Source organism: Epargyreus clarus, unplaced genomic scaffold (genome assembly GCF_041222505.1).
Source record: "Epargyreus clarus isolate Ecla_fem2 unplaced genomic scaffold, WU_Ecla_fem_2.2 ptg000036l, whole genome shotgun sequence".
NCBI lineage: Eukaryota > Metazoa > Arthropoda > Insecta > Lepidoptera > Hesperiidae > Epargyreus > Epargyreus clarus.
Window position 1 is genome coordinate 943,810 of NW_027332241.1, and position 23,091 is coordinate 966,900.

General features: G+C 36.0%; 1 protein-coding gene across 1 annotated transcript in view; it reads right to left on the reverse strand.

Annotated features, from left to right (window-relative positions):
* The window catches only part of LOC140756894 (fatty acyl-CoA reductase wat), a 59,957-nt gene that overhangs the window by 21,142 nt on the left and 15,724 nt on the right, over window positions 1-23,091 (reverse strand). The window contains exons 2-3 of the mRNA XM_073092429.1: window positions 19,626-19,820; window positions 18,707-18,968 (exon numbers count right to left, since the gene is read on the reverse strand). Coding sequence (XP_072948530.1) covers window positions 18,707-18,968; window positions 19,626-19,817 — 454 coding nt within the window. The 5' untranslated portion in view covers window positions 19,818-19,820. The remainder of the gene's footprint in view (window positions 1-18,706; window positions 18,969-19,625; window positions 19,821-23,091) is intronic.

Genomic DNA, 23,091 nt, shown 5'->3' on the forward strand with positions numbered 1-23,091 from the left:
CGTAAATTACACCATGACAATCGGAGACGTAATGGGAAAACAGTCAGCCATTTTACGTATATGTCAGCCATTTGTGGCTTCCTTCAATAACAAGGCGGTGAGATATCTATACTAATCTATGACTTACTCATAAATTAATAGTCTTATGTATGTAAGTTAAATTTCAATAAATAAAATTAATTTTATTTTGAATACCACACTGGGTGACATAAATACCAAACTAATATACCTAATATTGTAAGAATTTTATACCTATATTAATTCTAATAATCTATAACAGCTGCATTGCTGCTTAAGACCTTAATTGGTGCCTTACCACTTCAAACCAGAATACAGCAGCATTACACTGCTGTTATAAGGCAGAAATAGGTGTATTGGTGGTGCATCTAGGGAACCACTAGGTACAGTCCCTTTTCTGATGCTTACTATAGAAATGGGTAATAGGCTTTATTAATTTAATGGATTTGTTTTTAATATAATACACCTTTGGGTATTAACTAACTCTCTCTGACAGCCTAAGGGTTCGCTGAATAAGCGATCTTTTTATCTTTAATAATATCAGCATCTTCAGACTAATATATATTGGTTATAAACAGAATTATGAAAATTTTAGGGACGACAGGAAAACAATGATCTTCTAAAGAAGTTTAAATAAAATTCGTATTATTTAATTAATTACTACATATTTCGTGATGGCAACAAACAAAAACTTTTAAACATTACCTAATTATATATTTATCTTGTAAATACACTACCTAAGTGGACTAGAACATTCTGTACTTACATAAATAGTCTAAAAACTATTTGACATTAAACATTAAATGCAAATAATTTAATGTTGTGTTAACCTATCATTACCCAAAAAAACACACAAAAATAGAAAACCACACGAAAAACAAACTAAATCAAGCCAAGATGCATTAAAATATTCAAATATTTATATTCATGCACTATTTTAAAAGCTGATTAATAAAACTATAAGGAAAACTTACCTGTTTGACAATAAACAACATGCAACACAACACACACATTACTTATAAACACACAAAAACAATGGTGTTGGAAGAATGGAACATGACAGGTAGAAGGGAGCTACGAGTGGCAACACTGAAAGGGAGCTGGTAACACTAAAACCGCACAAGAGGATATAAGATGGCGGGAGTAAAAAAGGATTAGGAGTTCTGTAAGAAAGTGTAATGTTTAATTGAGTCCTAATAAATAAAAGAAGTAATAAAGTACATTGTGTTTCAACTAATACAACATGGTGGCAGAACAGGAAAAGTTGATGAAAGTCCCTCCTCCGGGACAATTCAGTTTTGTGCCGGAAGAATGGCCAAAATACAAAAGAAGATTTCTCCGATATATAGCGTTGTCTGGCCATGCAGAATATACGGATCAGAACAAAATTGACTGTTTGCTGTACTGCATGGGGGACAAAGCCGAAGATATAATTATTCAATTTGAAGAAAAACTTTCGTATGACAAACTTATCGAAAAATTTGACACGTTCTTTTCTCCAAAGAAGAACGTCATTTATGAACGGTACAAATTTAATGCAAGAGTTCAAAAAGAAGGGGAAAAATTTGACGAATTTATAACGGACTTACATAAAATAGCTGAGAATTGTAAGTATGGAACACTCAAAGAAGAGTTAATCAGGGACAGGATCGTTACAGGAATATACGACAAAAATGTCAGCGACAGAATGCTGTTAAAGAATGATTTAACCTTAGAAGAAGCAACTTTAATGGGAAAGCAAACAGAAATTCAAAAAGAAGAGTGCAAGGTTATGCGAGAAAAAGAAGAAGTCATAAATGTAATTAAAGAAGATACTTATAGAAAGAAAACACAGAAATGTTGGTTCTGTGGGTTACAGAGACACCCCAGGGATAAGTGTCCAGCATATAAAGTGACATGTCATAAGTGTCAAAGAGTGGGACACTTTGCCCGCTTTTGTCGAGGAAAATCAGTAAGAAATGTGGAGAAGTGTGATAAAACTGAATATGAGGTGAGTTTCTGTGAGACTAAACATAAATATTTAATTGATGTTTGTATGACACAAGGGAGCAAATCCAAAGATAAAGTGAACTTTTTAATTGATACAGGAGCAGATATAAGTGCCATATCAGAGGACTTAGCTTTGGAATGCCAGTTTTTTATAGTGAACTGTGATGATAAAGTGAAGGGGCCAGACGGCACAAGATTGCAAGTTATTGGAACTGTAAGACTAAAATTAGAATATAAAAATAATAAGTTTGAAGGTAAGGTTTATGTTATTAGAGGGTTAAAATCAGCTATTTTAGGAAGACCTGCTATTGAGGCTATGAAGGTCATTGAAATATGTGCAGTTAGTATGTATGATAATTGGACTAGTAATATTGAAAATGCTATTGAGAAAGAATTTCCAAACATATTTAATGAGTTGGGTGTTTTTAAGGATGAGTTTCATATTAAATTAATAGAGAATCCAAAACATTATGTCCATTCCTCACCTAGGAATATATCAATTCCCTTATGGCCAAAAGTTAAGGAAGAGCTTAATAAATTAGAGAGATTAGGAATAATTAGTCCAATTGAAGAGGCGACTGATTTTGTTTCACCTATTGTTGTTATATATAAAAATAATAAAGTAAGAATCTGTGGGGATTACACTGAGGTAAATAAGAATATTCTAAGACCGGTTTATCCTATTCCAAAGGTGGAAAATACATTGGCAAAGCTAAAAGGGGCTAAATATTTTTCTAAGATTGACGCTACTTCAGGGTTCCATCAAATAAAGTTAGACGAGGAATCAAAAAAGCTTACAACTATTATAACTCCATTTGGAAGATATATATATAATCGTTTACCGTTTGGACTTAATTGTGCTCCTGAATATTTCAGTATGAAGTTCTCTAATTTGTTTAAGGATCTTAAAGTGGCAATACATATGGATGATATTCTAATATTTGAGGAAAGTAGGGAAGACCATGACAGAATGCTTAAAGAAGTTTTAAAAAGATTACATGCGGAAGGGTTAACCATAAACAAGAGCAAATGTATTTTTAGAGTCAAGGAGGTTAGTTATTTAGGTCACATAATAAATGAAATAGGAATAAAAGTAGATCCGGAAAGAATTAAAGCAATAGACTCTTTCAGTGCACCTTCTAATAAGAAAGAACTATTACAGTTTCTAGGTATGGTTAATTTTGTAGGCAGATTTATTCCTAAAAAGTCTCATTTACTGGAACCTTTGTACTCACTTTTAAAAGAAGATCACATGTTTGTTTGGGAAAATGCACAAAAACTGGCATTTCAGGACATAAAAAATAAACTCAAAGAATCACCTACATTAGCACATTATGATCCATCTCTGACCATAATAGTATCAGCTGATAGTAGTTGTTATGGGTTGGGAGCAGCCTTGATGCAAGTTGATAGACAGGGTCAACGATCAATTGTTATGTATGCCAGTAGAACTCTCACAGCAGCTGAAAAACACTATGCACAGATAGAAAAAGAATGTTTAGCACTTACTTGGGCAGCTGAGAAGTTTAAAGACTATATTGTAGGTATTCAAATTATTTTGGAAACAGATCATAAACCACTCCTTCAAATATTACAAACTAAACAATTAAATGATCTGAGTCCAAGATTGTTAAGATTACGGCTTAAACTTACAAAATTTGACTACAAAGTTGTATACACACCGGGTAAAGAATTGGTAGTGGCAGATGCATTATCAAGGCAACCTATGCCATTAACTAATGTTACTCAAAATTTGGAAGAAATAGATCTTAATTCACTCACTAATGAAACCTTATCAAGTGAAATATTAGAAAGGATAAAAGTAGAACAAAATAAGTGTAACATTTGTATCAAATTAAAGCAATTTACTGTGCAAGGTTGGCCGAGAAAAAATTGTCTAGGTTCATTCAAAGATTATTATCAGTACAGAGTTAACTTTTCTATCGAAGCTGACATTCTTTTATTTAATTCCAGAATTGTTATTCCAAATTCCATGCAAGAAGAAATTTTAGATAAAATACATAAAGGTCATTTGGGTATCTCAAAATGCAGAGAACGTGCTAAGCAATCAGTTTGGTGGTTAGGACTGTCTAAGCAAATAGAAAGTAAGGTTAAAACTTGTAGTAAATGTATTGAACTTTATCAAAATCACAAAGAGGAAATGATTATTGAATCCATACCTGATCGTCCTTGGCAGAAAGTAGGAATCGATTTGTTTAAATTTAACAATAGTTGGTACATTGTAATGATAGATTATTATTCTAGATTTCTGGAAATTTCAAAATTAAAAGACTTAACCGAAGATTCAGTAATAATTCAGTGTAAAGAAGTATTTTCCAGATATGGCATACCAGAAGTAGTTAGGTCAGACTGTGGCACGCAATTTAAAAGTAAGTTTAATAATTTTGCTAATGAGTATGGGTTTAAATCTATCACCAGCAGTCCTTATTATTCACAGAGTAATGGACTGGCAGAGTCTGGGGTTAAAATAGCAAAGTCTTTATTGTCTAAAAATGAAGATATCTATTTAGCTTTGCTAGTGTATAGGAATACTCCTTTGGAAGTGGGTTATAGTCCAGCAGAATTAATGTTCAATCGTAAATTACGTGACAATTTACCTATTCTACCTAGTAAATTAAATAAGCCGGTAATAGTTGAAGACATATTGAAGAATAAACAAATTGAAAGGAAACATAAGACTGCATATTACTACAATAAGAGGCATAAAGCATCAAATTTGCCAGATTTAGACATAGAAGATAAAGTTTGGATTACAGATTTAAAATCTTATGGGACTATTGTAAAAAAATGTGATGAACCTAGATCTTATATTGTAAGTACTGACAAGGGTAACTTTAGACGGAATCGGTGGCATTTGAATAAAGCCTTTTCTCACATTTCACCAGGCAGGCCTATAAATAGTGATTACTTAGATCAATTTTGTGAGGGGATACCAACAAGTCTTTCAACCGGTGAAAATAATAGTCAGTCAGTTGTTGAAGATTATTTAGAAAAGGATAATACTATTGATCCGGAACAGTCACAAAGGAGGTCTGAAAGGCTTGTAAGGAAACCTAAATATCTGGATGATTATTATGTATGTTACATACCAAAATATGTTCATGATTATTGATTAAATATGGTGATTAACTTAACGACTATGTTAAGAGAAAATAAATATTTGTTTAAATTTACATTAGGATAATAATATTTGTAATTTGTAATTATAATTTTGTATAACAAGACATTGTAACAAAATTGTCATAACATGTAACAAATAGTAAAACACAATTCATTAAAAGATTAAAAGAGGAGGATGTTGGAAGAATGGAACATGACAGGTAGAAGGGAGCTACGAGTGGCAACACTGAAAGGGAGCTGGTAACACTAAAACCGCACAAGAGGATATAAGATGGCGGGAGTAAAAAAGGATTAGGAGTTCTGTAAGAAAGTGTAATGTTTAATTGAGTCCTAATAAATAAAAGAAGTAATAAAGTACATTGTGTTTCAACTAATACAACAAATGGCGTAACAAAATTACGCAGTAAACTACACACCATGCATAGATAAAACAAAAAACACAACAAATTAAATTGAACCTGTAAAAAATATTAATAACATAACATTATTTTCGTTACATTATAACGAGATATATTATATTATAATGTTATTTTCGTAACGTTATAACGATAATAACGTTATAAAATGTCGAAGAATTAATCAAAATTTCAACTTGAGATAATATTTAAATTATAACATCATCATTTATTGTTATAAAAAAGCGACAATTCCATTGAGTTTCTATGCGGATCTTCTCAGTAGAGGTCGCGTTCCGATCCGGTAGTAGTTTAAGAAAAATATTGTACCTGACAATTTGTAAGTGACTAAGTGCCACCGTAGGTGCCACAAATACAAAATGAAGATTAAATATTAACTAAATAGGATTTTTTTATAATATAGGAGTAGCAGACGAGCATACAGTCCACCTTATGGTAAGTGGCTACTGCCGCCCATGGACATCTGTAATCAACCCCAGATAGGATTAGATATTGCTACTTGAGGTCGGCCACAGACGCGCCGCTACCCCTGAGGTCTAAGCTGGAACGCCTCGGAAAAATCTGTCTCCCTTACCACACCCTTCAAACCAGAACACAGCTGCACCTAACACTGCTGTTGTTAGGTAGAAATAGGTGTGGCGGTGGTGCCGCCGGAGTCGAACCACAAACGGTTCTACCACCTTCAAATAATAATAGTAAGGTATGTAACCGCAATAAATAAGCTGAATATGTAACAAATCCTTATTTAATAACATTAAATGATTATTTACTTTTATATAACTTGTACGAAAATATCAAGTCAAATGAACACTTGTAAAAATACACAAGATTTTTAATGCATCGTCACGTATTCAAAAAGGTATTTATTAAAGAACCCGTTATTAGTTTTATACAATTATTTTGATGTTTGAACTCGAAGATTACACGTTAAGTGTTGGAGAAAAAAACCTAAATCTTTCCGTTAATGGATATTGACTTGACTCCAATGTAATTCATTACGAAACTTCGTAATAAGTCTTTGTAAAAAGTGCGTTGCACTCTTAATGCCATTTTATTTAAATAAATCTTAAAAAATGTTTGCTAGAACTTTTGTAGATTATCTTAGAAAGTCTTTGTCCAAAAAGTGCGTTAAAAATAATGAATCTTAAACAATTTTTGCCTACAGAAGGCCGATTTTTTTTAAAATTCATATTAAACCTAATAAGTTGTTACGTTAATTAATATTCTTTAAATCGCTTATTATTATATGCTTATTTATTACTAGCTGACCCGGCAAACTGTGTACCGCCTCAAAATCTATTTATCAAATATATTTCATATAAAATATAGCCTATGTTACTCGTGAATAATGGAGCTTTCGAATGGTGAAAAAATTTTTAAAATCGGTCCCGTAGTTTTTGAGCCTATTCATTACAACCAAACAAACAAACAAAGTTTTCCTCTTTATAATATTATATTAGTAAAGATAGTGTAGATGTAGATTATTTCGTTAAATACATATTCATTCGCCATCATAATTTAACCGCAAATTGTATTATTATTATTTAGGAATATAATAATATTTCTGATGTTTTTATCGGATAGTTTTTACTAGACCAATAATTAATTGCGATATATTTCTGCAATCAAATCATCATCAACCCATTACTGTCCCGCTGCTGGGCACGGGTTTCTTCTGAGAATGAGAAGGATTAGTCAATAGTCCACCGCGCTGGACAAGTGCGTATTGGTAGACTTCACATACCTTTGAGATTTTTTTTATAAATCTCTCAGGTATGTAGGTTTCCTCACGATGTTTTCCTTCACCGTTTAGCAAGTGATAATTAATTTCTAATACGCACATAATTCAGAAAAATCAGAGGTCTGGGATTTGAACCTCGGATTGAGAGGACGAGTTTCTTAACCACTAGGCTATCACTGTTGTTAAATAAAAATTTGATGGTACGAATATGCGAGTACGACTGACACTTGGCCAATTATTACGACATACTTGTTATATGTTTTTATCGAATAGTTCTTACTAGACCAATAATTCATTGCAAAATATTTCTGCATTCAAAAATGGCGAATGGGAATCGGTTAATGCAATTTATCTGCATAGCCAATCCATAACATTTGTTGCAAATGTCTTGCAAAACAAAAACACCAGTTTACCAGACAAATTTAATTTAAACTTTTGCAAAACATTTTGATTTAGTTAACGGATGTCTTGTAAAATTAATATTACCACACTCCTTCATAATCTGAGATTTTTGCAACGAAATAAATTAAATGTTTTTACACATATTTTTATTATGTTACCTACCATTTGAAAATAACTGTTATTTTCTGTTTTAACATATTTTTTATAAAACGGTTTTGTGGATGCCGATTGACTTTCGAGGTGACTATAGTTCTCGGGAGTGGTAACGGATTGTCCCAGTAGTTCCGGGACCAGAATAAGACTACGCTATCGATAGGCAGGTTGTCGTGTTCCCTGTAGTTCCGGGACTAGAATAGGGCTACGGTATCCCCTGCTTGTCGTAAGAGGCGACTAAAAGGGGGCTTCCGGGGTTGCGGGCGGCAAGAGTGGGAGCTCGAACCGCCCGGCTAGTGACCCCGGGAAGGACGACGGTATGTGTGGTCGCATACCGTCGTACACACCAGATGGTGTGGCGAGCGTCAAGCTCACCTGGGCGGAGCCCCACGGGGCAACGCGCTAAGAGGACTCCGGTTGCGTTCCTTTGGAGATCCCGGAGCCCTCTACGCAGCGCAGAGGACGGCCACCGGGGGGGTTTTAATGCGGTAAAAATCCCACATAACCCGGCGTCGCTCCCACGTTGTCGGGTACCTTTTGAAGGTTTCCCCCTCGATAACAAAAAAAAAAGGCAGGTTGTCGTAAGAGGCGACTAAAAGGGGGTTTCCGGGGTAGCGGGCGGCAAGAGTGGGAGCTGGAGTCGCCCGGCCAGCGACCCCGGGAAAGACGGCGACATGAGTGCCGTTGTACACACCAGAGGGTGTGGCGAGCTTACGCTGATGGTGAGTGGTTACCGCCACACATGAACATCAGTCAACCCCAGATAACATTAGTTTCCTACTGAGATCGGCCACAGATGCGCCGCTACCCTTGAGAGGTAAGCTGGAACGCCTCGGAAAAGCGTTCAAATCATAAAAGAGGTTATTAAACAGATTTTTATTCGCAAAATGTTTGGAATTAAAAATACACGCGTAATAAAAGTATTACTAAGTAAGTAACGCGATTGAAATGATAAAATTTATAATTGATGATAAGAATAAATGCTAAGAATTACGACATTTTAAAAGTGATAAAGCCCTTCGGAAGCATTATTGCTACATTTATTTCTGCCCCATAACAGCAGTGTTAAGCGCTGCTGAGTTCTGGTTTGAAGTGTGGTAAGGGAGACATATTTTTCCTAGGCGTTCCAGCTTAGTCCTCAGAAGCGACGCATCTGTAGCCGATCTGAGGTAGGAATATCTAATCTTAACTGGGGTTGATTACAGATGTCCATGGGCGGCAGTAGCCACATAGCATCAGGTGGACTGCATGCTCGTCTGTTACTCCTATATTTTAAAAATAAATTTTGCCAAGTACGACTCGAACTCGCACATGGAGGCTTCCGTACCACCAAATGTTCATTATATTTTTCTTATTTTTATAAAATAACCATATTAAAATATGTTTTATTGTTCTTATTTGTATTTATTATAATATCAGTTATAGTAGTAAATGGATTTCAAAAATTTTAAAAAAATTCAACCGTCTTCCTAGTACGGTTTAACAGTTATCGAAAAATGCTGAAAAATACCGGTTTGTTGTATAGAGACCCCCTTTAATATTCAACTTTATTTTATTTTTAGTATTTGTTGTTATAGCAGCCACTGTTACGTATCCTCTGTAAAAAATTCATGTGTCTATCTATTATGGTTCCGGAGATATAGCCCTCGTGACAGACAGACGGACAGACAGCGAAGTCTCAGTAATAGGGTTCGGTTTTTACCCTTTGAGTACGGAACCCTAAAAATGAGAACGACATAGCACGAACAATTATAATTTAAATTTAAATTGAGTTACCAAATTCCGTTATTATAAATATTATAATTTTGGCGAAATATGCTGTTAAGTGATTGTATATTTCACAATTGAACTAATTTTGCACTGCCATTATTCATATCAAGATTTCTACTTATTAACGCAATCTATGCTAATTATTTCTTTAATGTACTATAGTCCGCGTAAAACTGCTAGTCCGCTCTGAATATAGAAATGAATCGCGTCGCCATAGTAAATTGTGTGAGTACACCTGCCCGCAACAACTTCAGAGCGGACTAGCAGGCGCGCACTATACTACGCATAATATTATATTTTATGGACAACCGCTGGCCCGCGGGCCAATTGCGGCCCGCCTTTCCTTAGGACTAGGTCCGCGGTACTTTTATTAAAGAAGTTTTTTTTATAATATATTAAGAGTAGCAGACGAGCATGTAGTCCACCTGATAGTTAGTGGCTATTACCGTCCATGGACATCTGTAATCAACCCCAGATAACGTTGCTACTGCAGTCTGCCACAGATGCGTCGCTACCTCTGAGGACTAAGCTGGAATGCTAGCAAAGTATATATCCTTTACCACACCCTTCAAACCGGACTAGCAGGGCTTAACACTGCTGTTATTATACACAAATAGGTTGCACGCACATCTGAGGTGAGAGTTATATTCGGATTAGAAATTAATTATCACTTGCTTAAACGGTGAAGGAAAATAGTCCATTGAAAAGTTACATTTGGGGTAGCGTTTTTTAGAGGACGCAATTTTATTTTTTTGAAGTGTAGGGCTAGTCCATCGTGTCCCTGTAGTTCCGGGACTAGAATAGGGCTACGGTATCCCCTGCCTGTCGTAAGAGGCGACTAAAAGGGGGCTTCCGGGGTTGCCGGCGGCAAGAGTGGGAGCTCAAACCGTCCGTAGAGCAACCCCGAGAAGGACGGCGGCATGTGTGGTCGCATGCCGTCGTAAACACTAGATGTGAGGGAGGAGTGTAAAGTGCTCCCCCCAGGGCAGAGCCCGACCGGGGTATCGCGCTTGGAGGACTCCGGTTGTGTTCCATTGGAGATCCCGGAGTTCTCCACCAAGCGCTGAGGACGGCCACCGGGGGGGGGGTTTTAGTGTGGTAAAAATCCCACATAACCCGGCGTCGCTCCCACGTCGTCGGGTACCTTTTGAAGGTTTCCCCCTCGAAAACAAAAAAAAAAAAAAAAGGGCTAGTCCATCGAAAAGACTGAGGAAGGAGTAGTTTTAATTTAGAAAATCACCGTGGATTATGCCTATTGGGGACGTGGTATCCCCAAACCCCAAAAAAAACGCGCCTCTAGACTCTACCTCGTGGGTGGTGAGGAAAAGAGTCAATAATTCATTATTATAATATTGCCAAATTCATAATTAAAAAAATTATAATAACAAAATAAAAAAAATAACTGATGACACATTATTATATGTATAGTTAAGAGTGCTGACAAATAGTACTCACTTCAGAGCGCTGTAAAACCTTAGCTATTGACTTAATAAAAAAATGTTGCTTATAAAAGTTGTTCCTCAAAAAATTAGCTACAAAAATGGTCTGAAATATTTTTTTCGTAAAATGATCAAAAACAAAGTTATATCGAATAATATAATTTCTTTTCTCGAATTTCTTAACATTTTCGCTTATAACTTTTTCATTTATAGTTCTACGACAAAAAGTTACTGGATCAAAGTTATAGAGAATTTAATTTGCAACAAAGAATGTTTTTAATTTTTTTTTTATCTGATAAATAGTTTAAGAGATATATCGTAAAAACCATTTCAACCCCTATTTTCAAGATGGCGGCCATGGGACAAGGGTGGCGACCCCACAAACTTGGTATTAGCTTTACACTGCCCCCTCCCCCCTACACTTCAAACAAATAAAATTGCGTCCGTAAAAAACGCAAGGTTAGGCCTAAAAAATGTAACAGTTCAATGGACTAAAATATCGTGAGGAAACCTGCGTACCTGAATATCTTAAAAAAAAGTTCTCAAAGGTATGTGAAGTCTACCAATACGCATTTGCCAGCGCGATGGACTATGTCCTAATCCTTCTCATTCTGAGAGGAGACCCGTACCCAGCAGTGGGACAGTAATGAGTTGATGATGATGATGAATTAGGTTATAAATCCAAGCCACAGAAAACGTGCTCTAGTTTAGTTTATTCACTATAAAATTTTCCATTCTATTTAAATTAATTATTGATACAATGCATTTCATTGACTTTTTGACATTACTGAATATTCAAAATAAATTTAAATTGTATGAAGAATGTTATAATTGTATTATAAGTATTGTGGCTAAGGTTAACTTGCGTAGGCTACTATTTATAATATAGGAGTAACAGACGAGCATGCAGTCCACCTGAGGATAACCTACTGCCGCTCATGGAAATCTGTAATCAACCCCAGATAAGATTAGATTCTTCCTGGGATCGGCTACAGACGCGCTACCAGTGAGGACTAAGCTGGAACGCCTCGGAAGAGTATGTCTCCCTTACCACACTTCAAACCAGAACAGCAGCGTTCAACACTGCTGTTGTGAGGCAGAAATAAGTGTAGCGGTGGTGCCGCCGGAGTCGAACCACAAAGGGTTCTACCAAAAATCTTTATATATATATTTCCTATGTGCGTGTGTATGTCACTGAACTCCTCCTAAACGACTGGACTGATTTTGATGAAATTTGTTGTGTGTGTTCAAGGGGACTTGAAAATGGTTTAGATTTACAATTTAGTCCGTGGGAAAAGGTTCTTTTTAATTAATTTTTAATTCGTAAGTAGTTATAGAATCAGAAACTATGCCTTTGATCAAGTGATGATCTTTAGCAAAGTTGTTGTCCAAGAGCCCACGAGGGTTTGAGAGTTGGTAAGACCAATTTTCGACAGATGGCACCACTGTCATTCCAATGCAGGTACAAATTTTCCCTTTTATGTATGTCATTTTATTTCTTTAAAATGCGGGCGAAGCCGCGGGCACCACTAGTATCTATACAAAATATTAAAGCGACCCAGCTGCAATATTTTGTTTGAGGTTATCTTTTTTGTGAAGAAATATGATTAATGACCAATCCGTACGATTCCATTCAATTTAAGTTCCGCATAACATCCACGGGTAAATAAATCAATAAATAAAACATGATCCGTGAACTTTTCTGTACATGTTAATTAATACTTCGTTATTAAAATATTGTAGACGAAAGCAAACATTAATAAAATATCTCATTTGAAGTAAATAAACTTAAATCATTTATATTTATAAAACTTTTTTAAAATATGTTTTTTTCGGATTCCTCTGTGAAAGTTTATTTAAAATTCAAATCATTGGGGACGCTTAAACATCCTCCATATTGGATTTAGCATGACGTCACATAAATAGTCATGGATTGTCAGTTTTTTCGTTTATTTATCATGTAAATATAATACGAATTATCATTTAAATATAATACGATGTTATTTAAATTTATTTAAGGTCTACCAATGTATATAAATTGAATTTTATATTATTTTGTGGCTATCTTTCACAACTTGTCAATAGATGGCGCTAATCTTCTACCAAATTACAAAACGATATTCTTTGTCCTTTTCTTACCCGATTATATTATATAACAAAGAAAGAGACAGGATATAATGTTTTATGTCAATGTCGCAATATTTCTACAACTGATGCGTTTTATAATGTCCTAGTACTAGTAAAGGTCGCGGCTTCGCCCGCGTTTTAAAATAAATAACTGAAAATGATTTTTTTTATAACATAGGAGTAGCAGACGAGCATGCAGTCCACCTGATGGTAAGTGGTTACTGCCGTACGGACATCTGTAATCAACCCCAGATAGGATTAGATATTCCTACCTGAGGTTGGCCACAGATGCGCCGCTACCCCTGAGGACTAAGCTGGAACGCCTCGGAAAAGTCTGTCTCCCTTACCACACCCTTCAAAACGGAACACAGCAGCGCCTAACACTGCTGTTATAACAGAAATAGGTGTGGCGGTGGTGCCGCCGGAGTCGAACCACAAAGGGTTCTACCACCTTCATTGGAATGACAGTGGCGCCATCTGTCGAAAATTGGTCGTACCACAGAAACCTTCGTGGGCTCATGCACAACTTTGCTAAAGATCATCACATGATCAAATGCATAGTTCACGATTCTAACAAGGACGTGCAGACAAACAGTCATCTTTATATATATAGATCTACAACCAAGGACATACAGACAAATACGCATGTTTATATATATAGATTTACAACCAAGGTCAAAACATTAATATTTTTGCACTAAGTACATAGTTATTTATAATTTGTTTGCACATTACAGTACATTATATTAAACTAAAGTTACAATGATGGATCTATATGAAGATGATGTAATGTTAATGTTAATGACTTATAATTTTAATTATTCAATTTAGTTGGTGTTGGTGTACCTTTCGCGTTATCAGACCTCAGTTATAGGGAGACTCGTGCCCAGCAGTGGGACTCCCGATTACGAGTCAAACATAGTTGACAAAAAAAAACTCAAGGAAAAAGCCCTATGTGCCTGAGATTCGAACCTGCGACCGATTTCCAGGCTAGGCTATCACTGCCATGTCATCAAATACAAAACATACGATCAGGGTTCAGTAAAATCGGTATATTCGTACCCAAAATCGGGATTTCCAAATATTAAAAGGTACCCACCGCCACCGACGCCGGGTTATGTGGGATTTTTACCGCACTAAAACCCCCCCGGTGGCCGTCCTCAACGCTTGTTGGAGAACTCCGGGATCTCCGACGGAACACAACCGGAGTCCAAGCGCGCTGCCCCGATCGGGCTCTGCCCTGGGGGAGCAGTTTTCGCTCCTCCCACACCATATATAGTGTTCACGACGGTACGCGACCATACCGCCGTCCTTCCCGGGGTCGCTTGCTGGACGGTTCGAGCTCCCACTTTTGCCGCCCGCAACCCCGGAAGCCCCCTTTTAGTCGCCTCTTACGACAGGCAGGGGATACCGTAGCCCTCTGTTCTAGTCCCGGAAGATTGTTTACTCCTGACGATCTTTTTTTAGCTGATAGTTGACTATCTGTTTAGAAACCTGTTATCATCCCAAAATAGTTGTAAATTATCAGTAAATATTTTATTTTATCCCCAATTTCTTAACATGTATCAAAAATCGGTAAAAAAACCGGGATAATCTCCATTCTCTGAAATCGCATTTCGGTATATCAGTAGGACGGCCGATATCTCAATACGGAAAAATCGCTAGGTTCGAGAACAGCATACAATTATCGAATAATTGCATTGCCTGATCTCTGACCGCGAGCGAACCCACGGACAAAAGGTATAGAATAAATAGTAAAATATACGCGTCAGTAATACATAGTCATCTATACCAGTTTGAAGGTTGCGACCTCACCATATCCATTGCCATCCTTAACTACGCCTACGATTTTTAACATATAAGTGAATAGAATGATGTTGACCTTATTTCTTTATGCGTGTGTAATTATATTTTTTCCAGACTGTTCTAGATAAACGGAAAAATATCTTAATTGCGAGCATAGATTAATAAAGATAGTTCGCCGCCTTGAAATTGAATGAAGCCACACGGCTTATTAGTAAGTTCTTTTTTTAATTATTGACAAATAAAAACAATTTTAGAGAAAATTTACGAATAAATAACTAATACGTAATTTGCATAATAAATAAATAATTATTTCAAATATTTTAGGGACATGTTAGCACGGAGACGTGGCAAAACTTTTTATGCAACTATTTCAATTCTCAAAACTGGGTACATTTTCTTGTTAGGAGTGAGTCATCTTTACTAATCTATGATTGCGAGTCAGACTCGACTCTCGACCATTCAGTAGGATAAATCTATGGACTCGACGTAAGGGTTCAGCGCTAACGTTCAATGTTTGTACTGTCATGTATTGTCATTATGAATCGAGTAAAACTCCTTCATTATTAGTATAGTTATCGCGAAACTACTAGTCCGCTCTGAAGTTGTTGCCAGCAAGTGTAGTCATACAACTTACTATGACGACGCGATTCATTTTTAACACGCTTTTATTATATTCAGAGCGGACTAGCAGTTTTACGCGGACTATAACAGGCTTCCATTTTAACTAACATTTTTAAAATGGAACCCTATTAGAAACCCTCCGTTGTCTGTCCGTCTGTCACAAGGCTCTATCTCCTGAATCATAATAGATAGATACTTGATTTTATAGAGTATGTATAGCGGGGTTCCGTATCATCAACATTTTCATTTCTTTTTATTTTTAGTATTTTTTGTTATAGCAGCCACTGAAGAAAATACATTGTAAAAATTTGAACTGTTTACTTATTACGGTTCAATAGATAAAGCGTCAAACGTCAAAAAATAGTGGTTTCTTGTATAGCGACCCCCATTTATTTACAACTTTTTTTATTTTTAGTATTTGATGTCATAGCGGCCACCCTTATACATACTCTGTAAAAATGTCAAGTATCTATCTATTACGGTTCAGGAGATAGTGTCGTGACAAACGGCCAGAAGGACAGACAAGGGAGTCTTAGTAATAGGGTTCCGTTTTTACCCTTTGGGTATGGAACCCTAGTAAAACTAATACAATTAACAATTTATGGAACCCTAGTAAAACTAATACAATTAACAGTAAAATTCATAATTGTAAACAATTATTAGTACAAATAAATTGTTTTAAAAACGTTTATAACATAATTATGTTATTATTATTTTTCTCATACTCTGGACTGATTTTTTCGTCAACCCATTTACAATATACTTTTGACATATTTAATTTAATATAAAAACACATTGCATCCATTAACCAGCTCGGTGAAGGTCATCCTACACTGGGATCCTCCTAAAAGCCATTTTTAGATAAATACAACGTATTTGATGCGACCATGACATTACTAAAGAATAATAATTTGAATGTCAGTGTTACCCTTTATAAATCGGTGCATATATTTTCATTATGGTTTATAAATAGAAATCGGATTATATGCATTTGCATATTTGCATATTAGTAGCATATTTGCATACCGACGTCTCCAAACAATCCCGTAATCGCAAAAGTCAAATTTGATATGAAAAATGATTTAGTGTTTTCGGATTATATCCTTGTTATTATTGTTGGGTATATATGTATTTTATATTATATTTATTGGGTATATTTATTTCGTATTGTATCATAGAAGCAGCATCATTGTTCATCATCATTGTATCATCATCAGCATTTTAGCATAGGACTCATAGAAGTAAATGTATTGTGAGAATTTGAACTGTTTACCTATTAGGGTTCGATAGATGAAGCGGAAAACGCCGAAAAATGACGATTTCTTGTATGCCGATCCACATTTGTTTACAAGATATTTTTATGTTTATTATTTGTTGTTAAAGCGGCCATACTTATACACATTCTGTAAGAAATTCAAGTGCCTATCTATTACTCGTACATGTCAAGAGATAGTGCTCTGTGACAGACGGACAGACAGCGGAAGCTTAGTAATAGGGTTCCGTTTTTACCCTTTGTTTACGGAACCCTAATGACAGTAATGATCCAATGCCATCGAGTTTAGATTCTCTTGATTCTTATTGGCTTACCAATGATCTAAATGATACTTAGGTTCTGATGATAGATCTGAAATTGGTGCATAATATGGGCTAGGCACAGCTCTCCTCTCATAATGAGAAGGATTAGGCCATAGTCCACCGCGCTGGACAACTGCGTATTGGTAGACTTCACATACCTTTGAAAACATTTTTTATTTTTAAGATTTCTTAGCTATGCAGGTTTTCTCACGATGTTTTCCTTCACCGTTTAAGCAAATAATAATTACTTTGTAATACGCACATAACTTTGAAAAATCAGAGGTGAGATTTGAACCTCGGACCTCTCGATCAATAGGCCGAGATTCGTAACCAATATCACTGCTATAACAGATCACACTTAACCAATTCTTAATTAACTTAATCCTTGGAACTCGACCTGTAGTACGTTGAATAATTAATTAACTATATTAAAACGAATTTATATACAAACACACCGGTAGTAAATATCTTTAAATAACTTTATTTTCCTTATTTATGAAATCCGTCCACAGGCTCTAAATTTAAAACGACTAAATTACAGATTGACAGCTGTCAATGTCAAAACATAATAAATATTGATTTGGAAATAGAATGTTCTATACGGCGACAAAATGTCGCCAAAATTTTATAATCTTTGAAATTTATCAGCTAAAAATGGTTCTGAATATTCTGCTTGAATATTATGTAAACGTTTGGAATTATCAATATAATTATCGATAATATCTTGTTAAATTTTTCGACATATCTACTAAAATGTAGATATTTCAGGCCTTCGATATAAATAAATAATGTCGATGATTTCAGCCGCGTTTCATTTAGGGTAGCGACAAGCTTGCAGTCCATGTGATGATAAGTATAAACTGCCACTCATTGTCATCTATAATCAACCCCAGATAGGATTAGAGTCTTATCGACCACAAATGCGTTACTACCCCTGACCACATATTTTAAATATCTCGGGTAAAGCCCGCAATTAAAACTCAATCTGAATTCCCACCAAAGATCCAAATTGAACAATTAAGTATGCAGTAGTTGTCAAATATCGATCGTTTGTATGCAAAACATTGGATCGATTGATTATTAAAAACGTTCATATATCTCTCCCTTACCATATTCTAAATAGGTGTAGAAGTTGAAACATTTAGAAGGTGGTATAACACTTTGTGGTTCGACTCCGGCGGCAATACCGCCACACCTATTGCTGCTCTAATAACAGCAGTGTTAAGCGCTGCTGTCGATGTGTTCTTTTTTGAAGGGTGTGGTAAGGGGAGACATACTTTTCCGACGCGTTCCGGCTTAGTCTTCAGGGGTAGCGGCGCATCTGTGGCCGACCTCAGGTTGGAATATTTAATCCTATCTGGGACTGATTGCAGATGTCCATGGGCGGCAGTAGCTTACCATCAGGTGGACTGCATGCTCGTCTGCTACTCCTATATTATAAAAATGTAGGATGTCGAATGCTAACTTACACTATAACCTAACCTAACCCAACCAAGCAAGCAACTTACCTTTCCCCAAAAACCCGGTGCCACCAGTCAAAAACACACTCTGATCCTTATAAAACTGCTGGATCTCTGTTTTAGCCGCATTACCCTTCATCAGCCTTCTCTTCTCTTCTTCTTTCGCGTCAATCTTGTCTTCTTCTGCGTAATAACCTTCGAGTTGGTTAGCAGCGACAAACTCATGGTCTTCTGAGTAGTCCAAGATAGGTGCGGTTGGTGTTAGAGCCTGGTTTTCTACTTCGGGGATGTGCACTGCGTTTTCTAGTTCCTGGAAAATCAGTTTTGGTCAGATTTGAGTAGCAAAGGAGCTTGTAGAGTTACTGGTAAGGGCCAATGCGGTATCTGTAACCTACTTAATACCTAAAGTTTAAAGGTGGTAAACCCTATGGTTCAACTCCGGCAACACCACCGCCACACCTATATCTGTCAAATAAGCAGTGTTAAGCGCTGTTGTGTTCAGGTTAGAAGGGTGGTTCAGAAATTATACTTTTCCGTGGCATTCCACCTTAGTCCTCAGGGGTCCGCTACCCCTGAGGACTATCTCTCCCTTACCACATTCTACATAGGTGTAGCGGTGCCGAAGTCGAAGTATTTAGAAGGTGGTAGAACCCTTTGTGGTTCGACTCCGGCGGCAATACCGCCACACATATTTCTGCTCTAATAACAGCAGTGTTAAGCGCTGTTGTGTTCTGGTTTGAAGGGTAAAGGAGATATACTTATCCGAGGCGTTCCAGCTTAGTTTTCAGGGGTAGTGGCGCTGTGGCCAACCTCAGGTAAGAATCTAATCTTATTTGATTGATTATATGCCCATGGGCGACAGTAGTCACTTACCATCAGGTGGACTGCATCCTCGTCTGCTACTTCTATATTATATCAAAATGGTTCTATCTTCGGAACCTTTGAATTAAAATTATTATACACTTACTTGTAAGTTATCCTGCAACTCCTTACTCAAGTTCCTCACGTTCTCCAGCTCTTTGAGTTGCTTCTCAGTAGGTTTTCCATAGACATCAACTTCTATTTTTTCACCCCCCGCGATGCCTTCCACCCATTTGTCCATTTTGTCTTTCGTCAGATCAGTGTTGGTTAAAGGGGAAGGTTCTAAGGTGTAATTCATTTTCTGAAACAAATAAAACGTAAATTAGAAAAGAAAGATTTTCTAGAACCTGCAACCGAGCATGTTAATGGTGAGCTACTACCTCTGATGGATATCGTTAATCAACGCCAGATTAGATCAGATTCCTACCTGAGGTCAGCTACTTAGGAATAAGTTGGTAAACTTTGGATAATATGTCTCCCTCAATACCGTAACACAATGCCGCTGGAGTCAAACGACAGAAAGTTCTACCACCGTCTAATCACACTTTTCCTCTCCATGTCCGACTTATTACTACTTACTAAACTATAGTAAGTAATGTTTTAAATATCTTATATACAAAATTCTCGTGTCACAATGTTAGTTACCGTACTCATCCGAAACGGCTTAACCGATTTTCACCAAATTTATATGCATATTCAGTAGGTCTGAGAATCGGCTACTATCTATTTTCCATACCCCTTAGTGATAAGGGTTGCTCACCCTTAACATTTTTAAGCTATTGCATAGCTTTTATCGCGGGCTTTGAGCGCGGCGACCGAATCGAGAAATTCCGTAACGAAAATAAGTAACACCTTTCAACAACTCGGTTGCCTGGAGACTTGATATCCAACTATCAAGTCTCCAGGCAACCGAGTTGTTGACTGTCAATAGAAAAATATGGATATAATTGAATAAAGTATTATTTTACATTCCTTATTATTTTATTTGCTATTGGCGACGAGATGTCGAATGAACTAAAAAACAATAAGGAAATACGAGCCACATTACGTGGGTTAATGAAACGAACCGAAAATTACATTTCGGGAATAGAAAAAATTTACATTGAAGAAATAAATATACGACTGAATTCTTTACAAGAAAATTTGAACAAATTCTACGCGATTCAAGAAAAAATTGAATGGCTTACAGAAGAAGAAAATTTAGAAGAGGAAATAAAATACAGGTACGAATTTGGAGAAATATATACAAAGCTAAAATTTAAATTTTTGAATGTACAAAAAGAAAATAATCGGCTAATACCTGAATGTTCTTTTATATCAGCAAGAGCGGAAGTTTATTTGATAAACTGTTAACTGTCAAGGCACGCTTGAGACGTACACCTAATACAAAAGAGTTATCACCTTATCAGTTAATGTTCGGCAGAGAGGTAAGAACCTATATGCATGCCTTATTTAAGAAATCCGCCCCACTATCCAGATTACATTACAATGCACCGCCAACGCAGGAGTTCGGACAAGGTGATAAGGTACAAGTCCGCAGTTACACCAACCCAAGAGTTAAATGGGAGTTCGGAGTCGTCATCCGAAGATTAGGTAGACTCCATTATGAAGTCAGAACTGAAAATGGCATACTGGTGCGCCGTCACCTTGACCAAATGCTGCCGGCGCCCCTGGTGGTGTAAGTGAAAATAGCGGTGGAGGTCTGTTGGATATCAAGTCTCCAGGCAACCGAGTTGTTGACTGTCAATAGAAAAATATGGATATAATTGAATAAAGTATTATTTTACATTCCTTATTATTTTATTTGATAACCTTAATTCGTCAACTTGAACACAGATGGCAGTAATACACATTTTTTTATAATCCGTGCAGAAATCTTATAATTGCGTGAAGTATATTTTATATTCCATTATAAAATTCAAAATTATATTACCATATTATCCAAATAATATGTTTTATCAACATAAGCTATGTTGAATTCTGGATTGATAAAATAACGTAAAAGAGTGTTTGTTATTTTTAAACGTACAATTACAACTGACAGACTTGACAGCACAAAATCGAAACGCCATTATGATTTATGGTACAAATAATTTGTGTACAAAGTGTTTTAAATATGAATAAACAAAGTGCATTTATTAATGAAAAATGCGATGTACCTGTAACATTCGGCCAAATGTCACAGGCACATCGCATTGATCCATTTATATTGCTGGTTGTTAATACTTTATGTCACTTATTAAATACTTTTCTATTTTATATTTTAGAATGTTCGGTCTTGCTTGGAGTTATGAAATGTCAGCTGATATTTGCAATGTCTTATATAATGGAGATATGATAAAATAGTGGATAAAGATGTATTAATGTAAATGTTGATGATTATGGAAGAATATATTGTATTTCTGGAATTCCTTCTGAGCGTTTTCATAGCATAAAAAATGCAATAGCTTTACCGCGGCAGTCTCCGAGTGCCACACGTATTTTTTTTATTTATATGGCAACACATCGTTTGCCGAGTCAGCTAGTAAATATATAATAAATAGATAAAAAGCAACGCACATGCGTACACGCAGGCATGTAAAAGATAAAGATCAATCCATAATTTACATAATCGTGCCTTGATTTAATTTAATTTGTCATTATTGCCAACTTAATAAATTGATAGCTTACAAAAGCACTATATACATTGACTAGCTGACCCGGCAAACTTTATACCGCCTCAAAATCTATTTATCAAATATATTTCATATAAAATATAGCCTATGTTACTCGTGGATGTAGCTTTCGAATGGTGAAACAATTTTTAAATTCGGTCCAGTAATTTTTGAGCCTATTCATTACAATCAAACAAACAAAGTTTTCCTCTTTATAATATTAGTATACTAAGTACACATAACTACTTAATAAAGGATTGTTTGTTTGTTTTCACGCCTTAACTAGATAACTGATTGTCATGAAATTTGGTACACACGTTGTCAGGGGTTCAGAAAAAAAAAACGGAACCCCTTTTCCAAGCCTGCGCTGTCTGTCCGTCTGTCACAGGGCTCTGTCTCCTGAACCGTAATAGATAGACACTAGAAATTTTTACAGAGTATGTATAACAGTGGCCTCTATAATAACAAATCCTAAAAATAAAAATATATGGAGATCACCTTACAAGAAACAGCTATTTTTCGTTTTTCGATTAATCTATTGAACTGTAATAAATAGACAGTACAGGATTTAACAATGCATTTACTTCAATAGCTGCTATAATAACAAATACTAAAAATAAAAAAAAAAAAACAAAAAGAATGTGGTACTACGGAACCCTATGCGAAGTCAACTTGCATTTGACTGGGGGCATGGTAGTGCTCGCGCCAAGTCGAAGAAAAAAAAAACCGGCTCGGCCGTATTTATTATTATGACTGGTATTTCCAGTGTTTAGCGTCTTCAAACAAAAACAATCTCGCGATCGTATAATATTATTAAGTTATTATACTTATTACGCACAACAAAAACATACCAGAATTTTCTTTCCGGATCTTATTTAATGGTCCGAGAGCTAGCACCAATTTTTAAGGTAGGTGTTT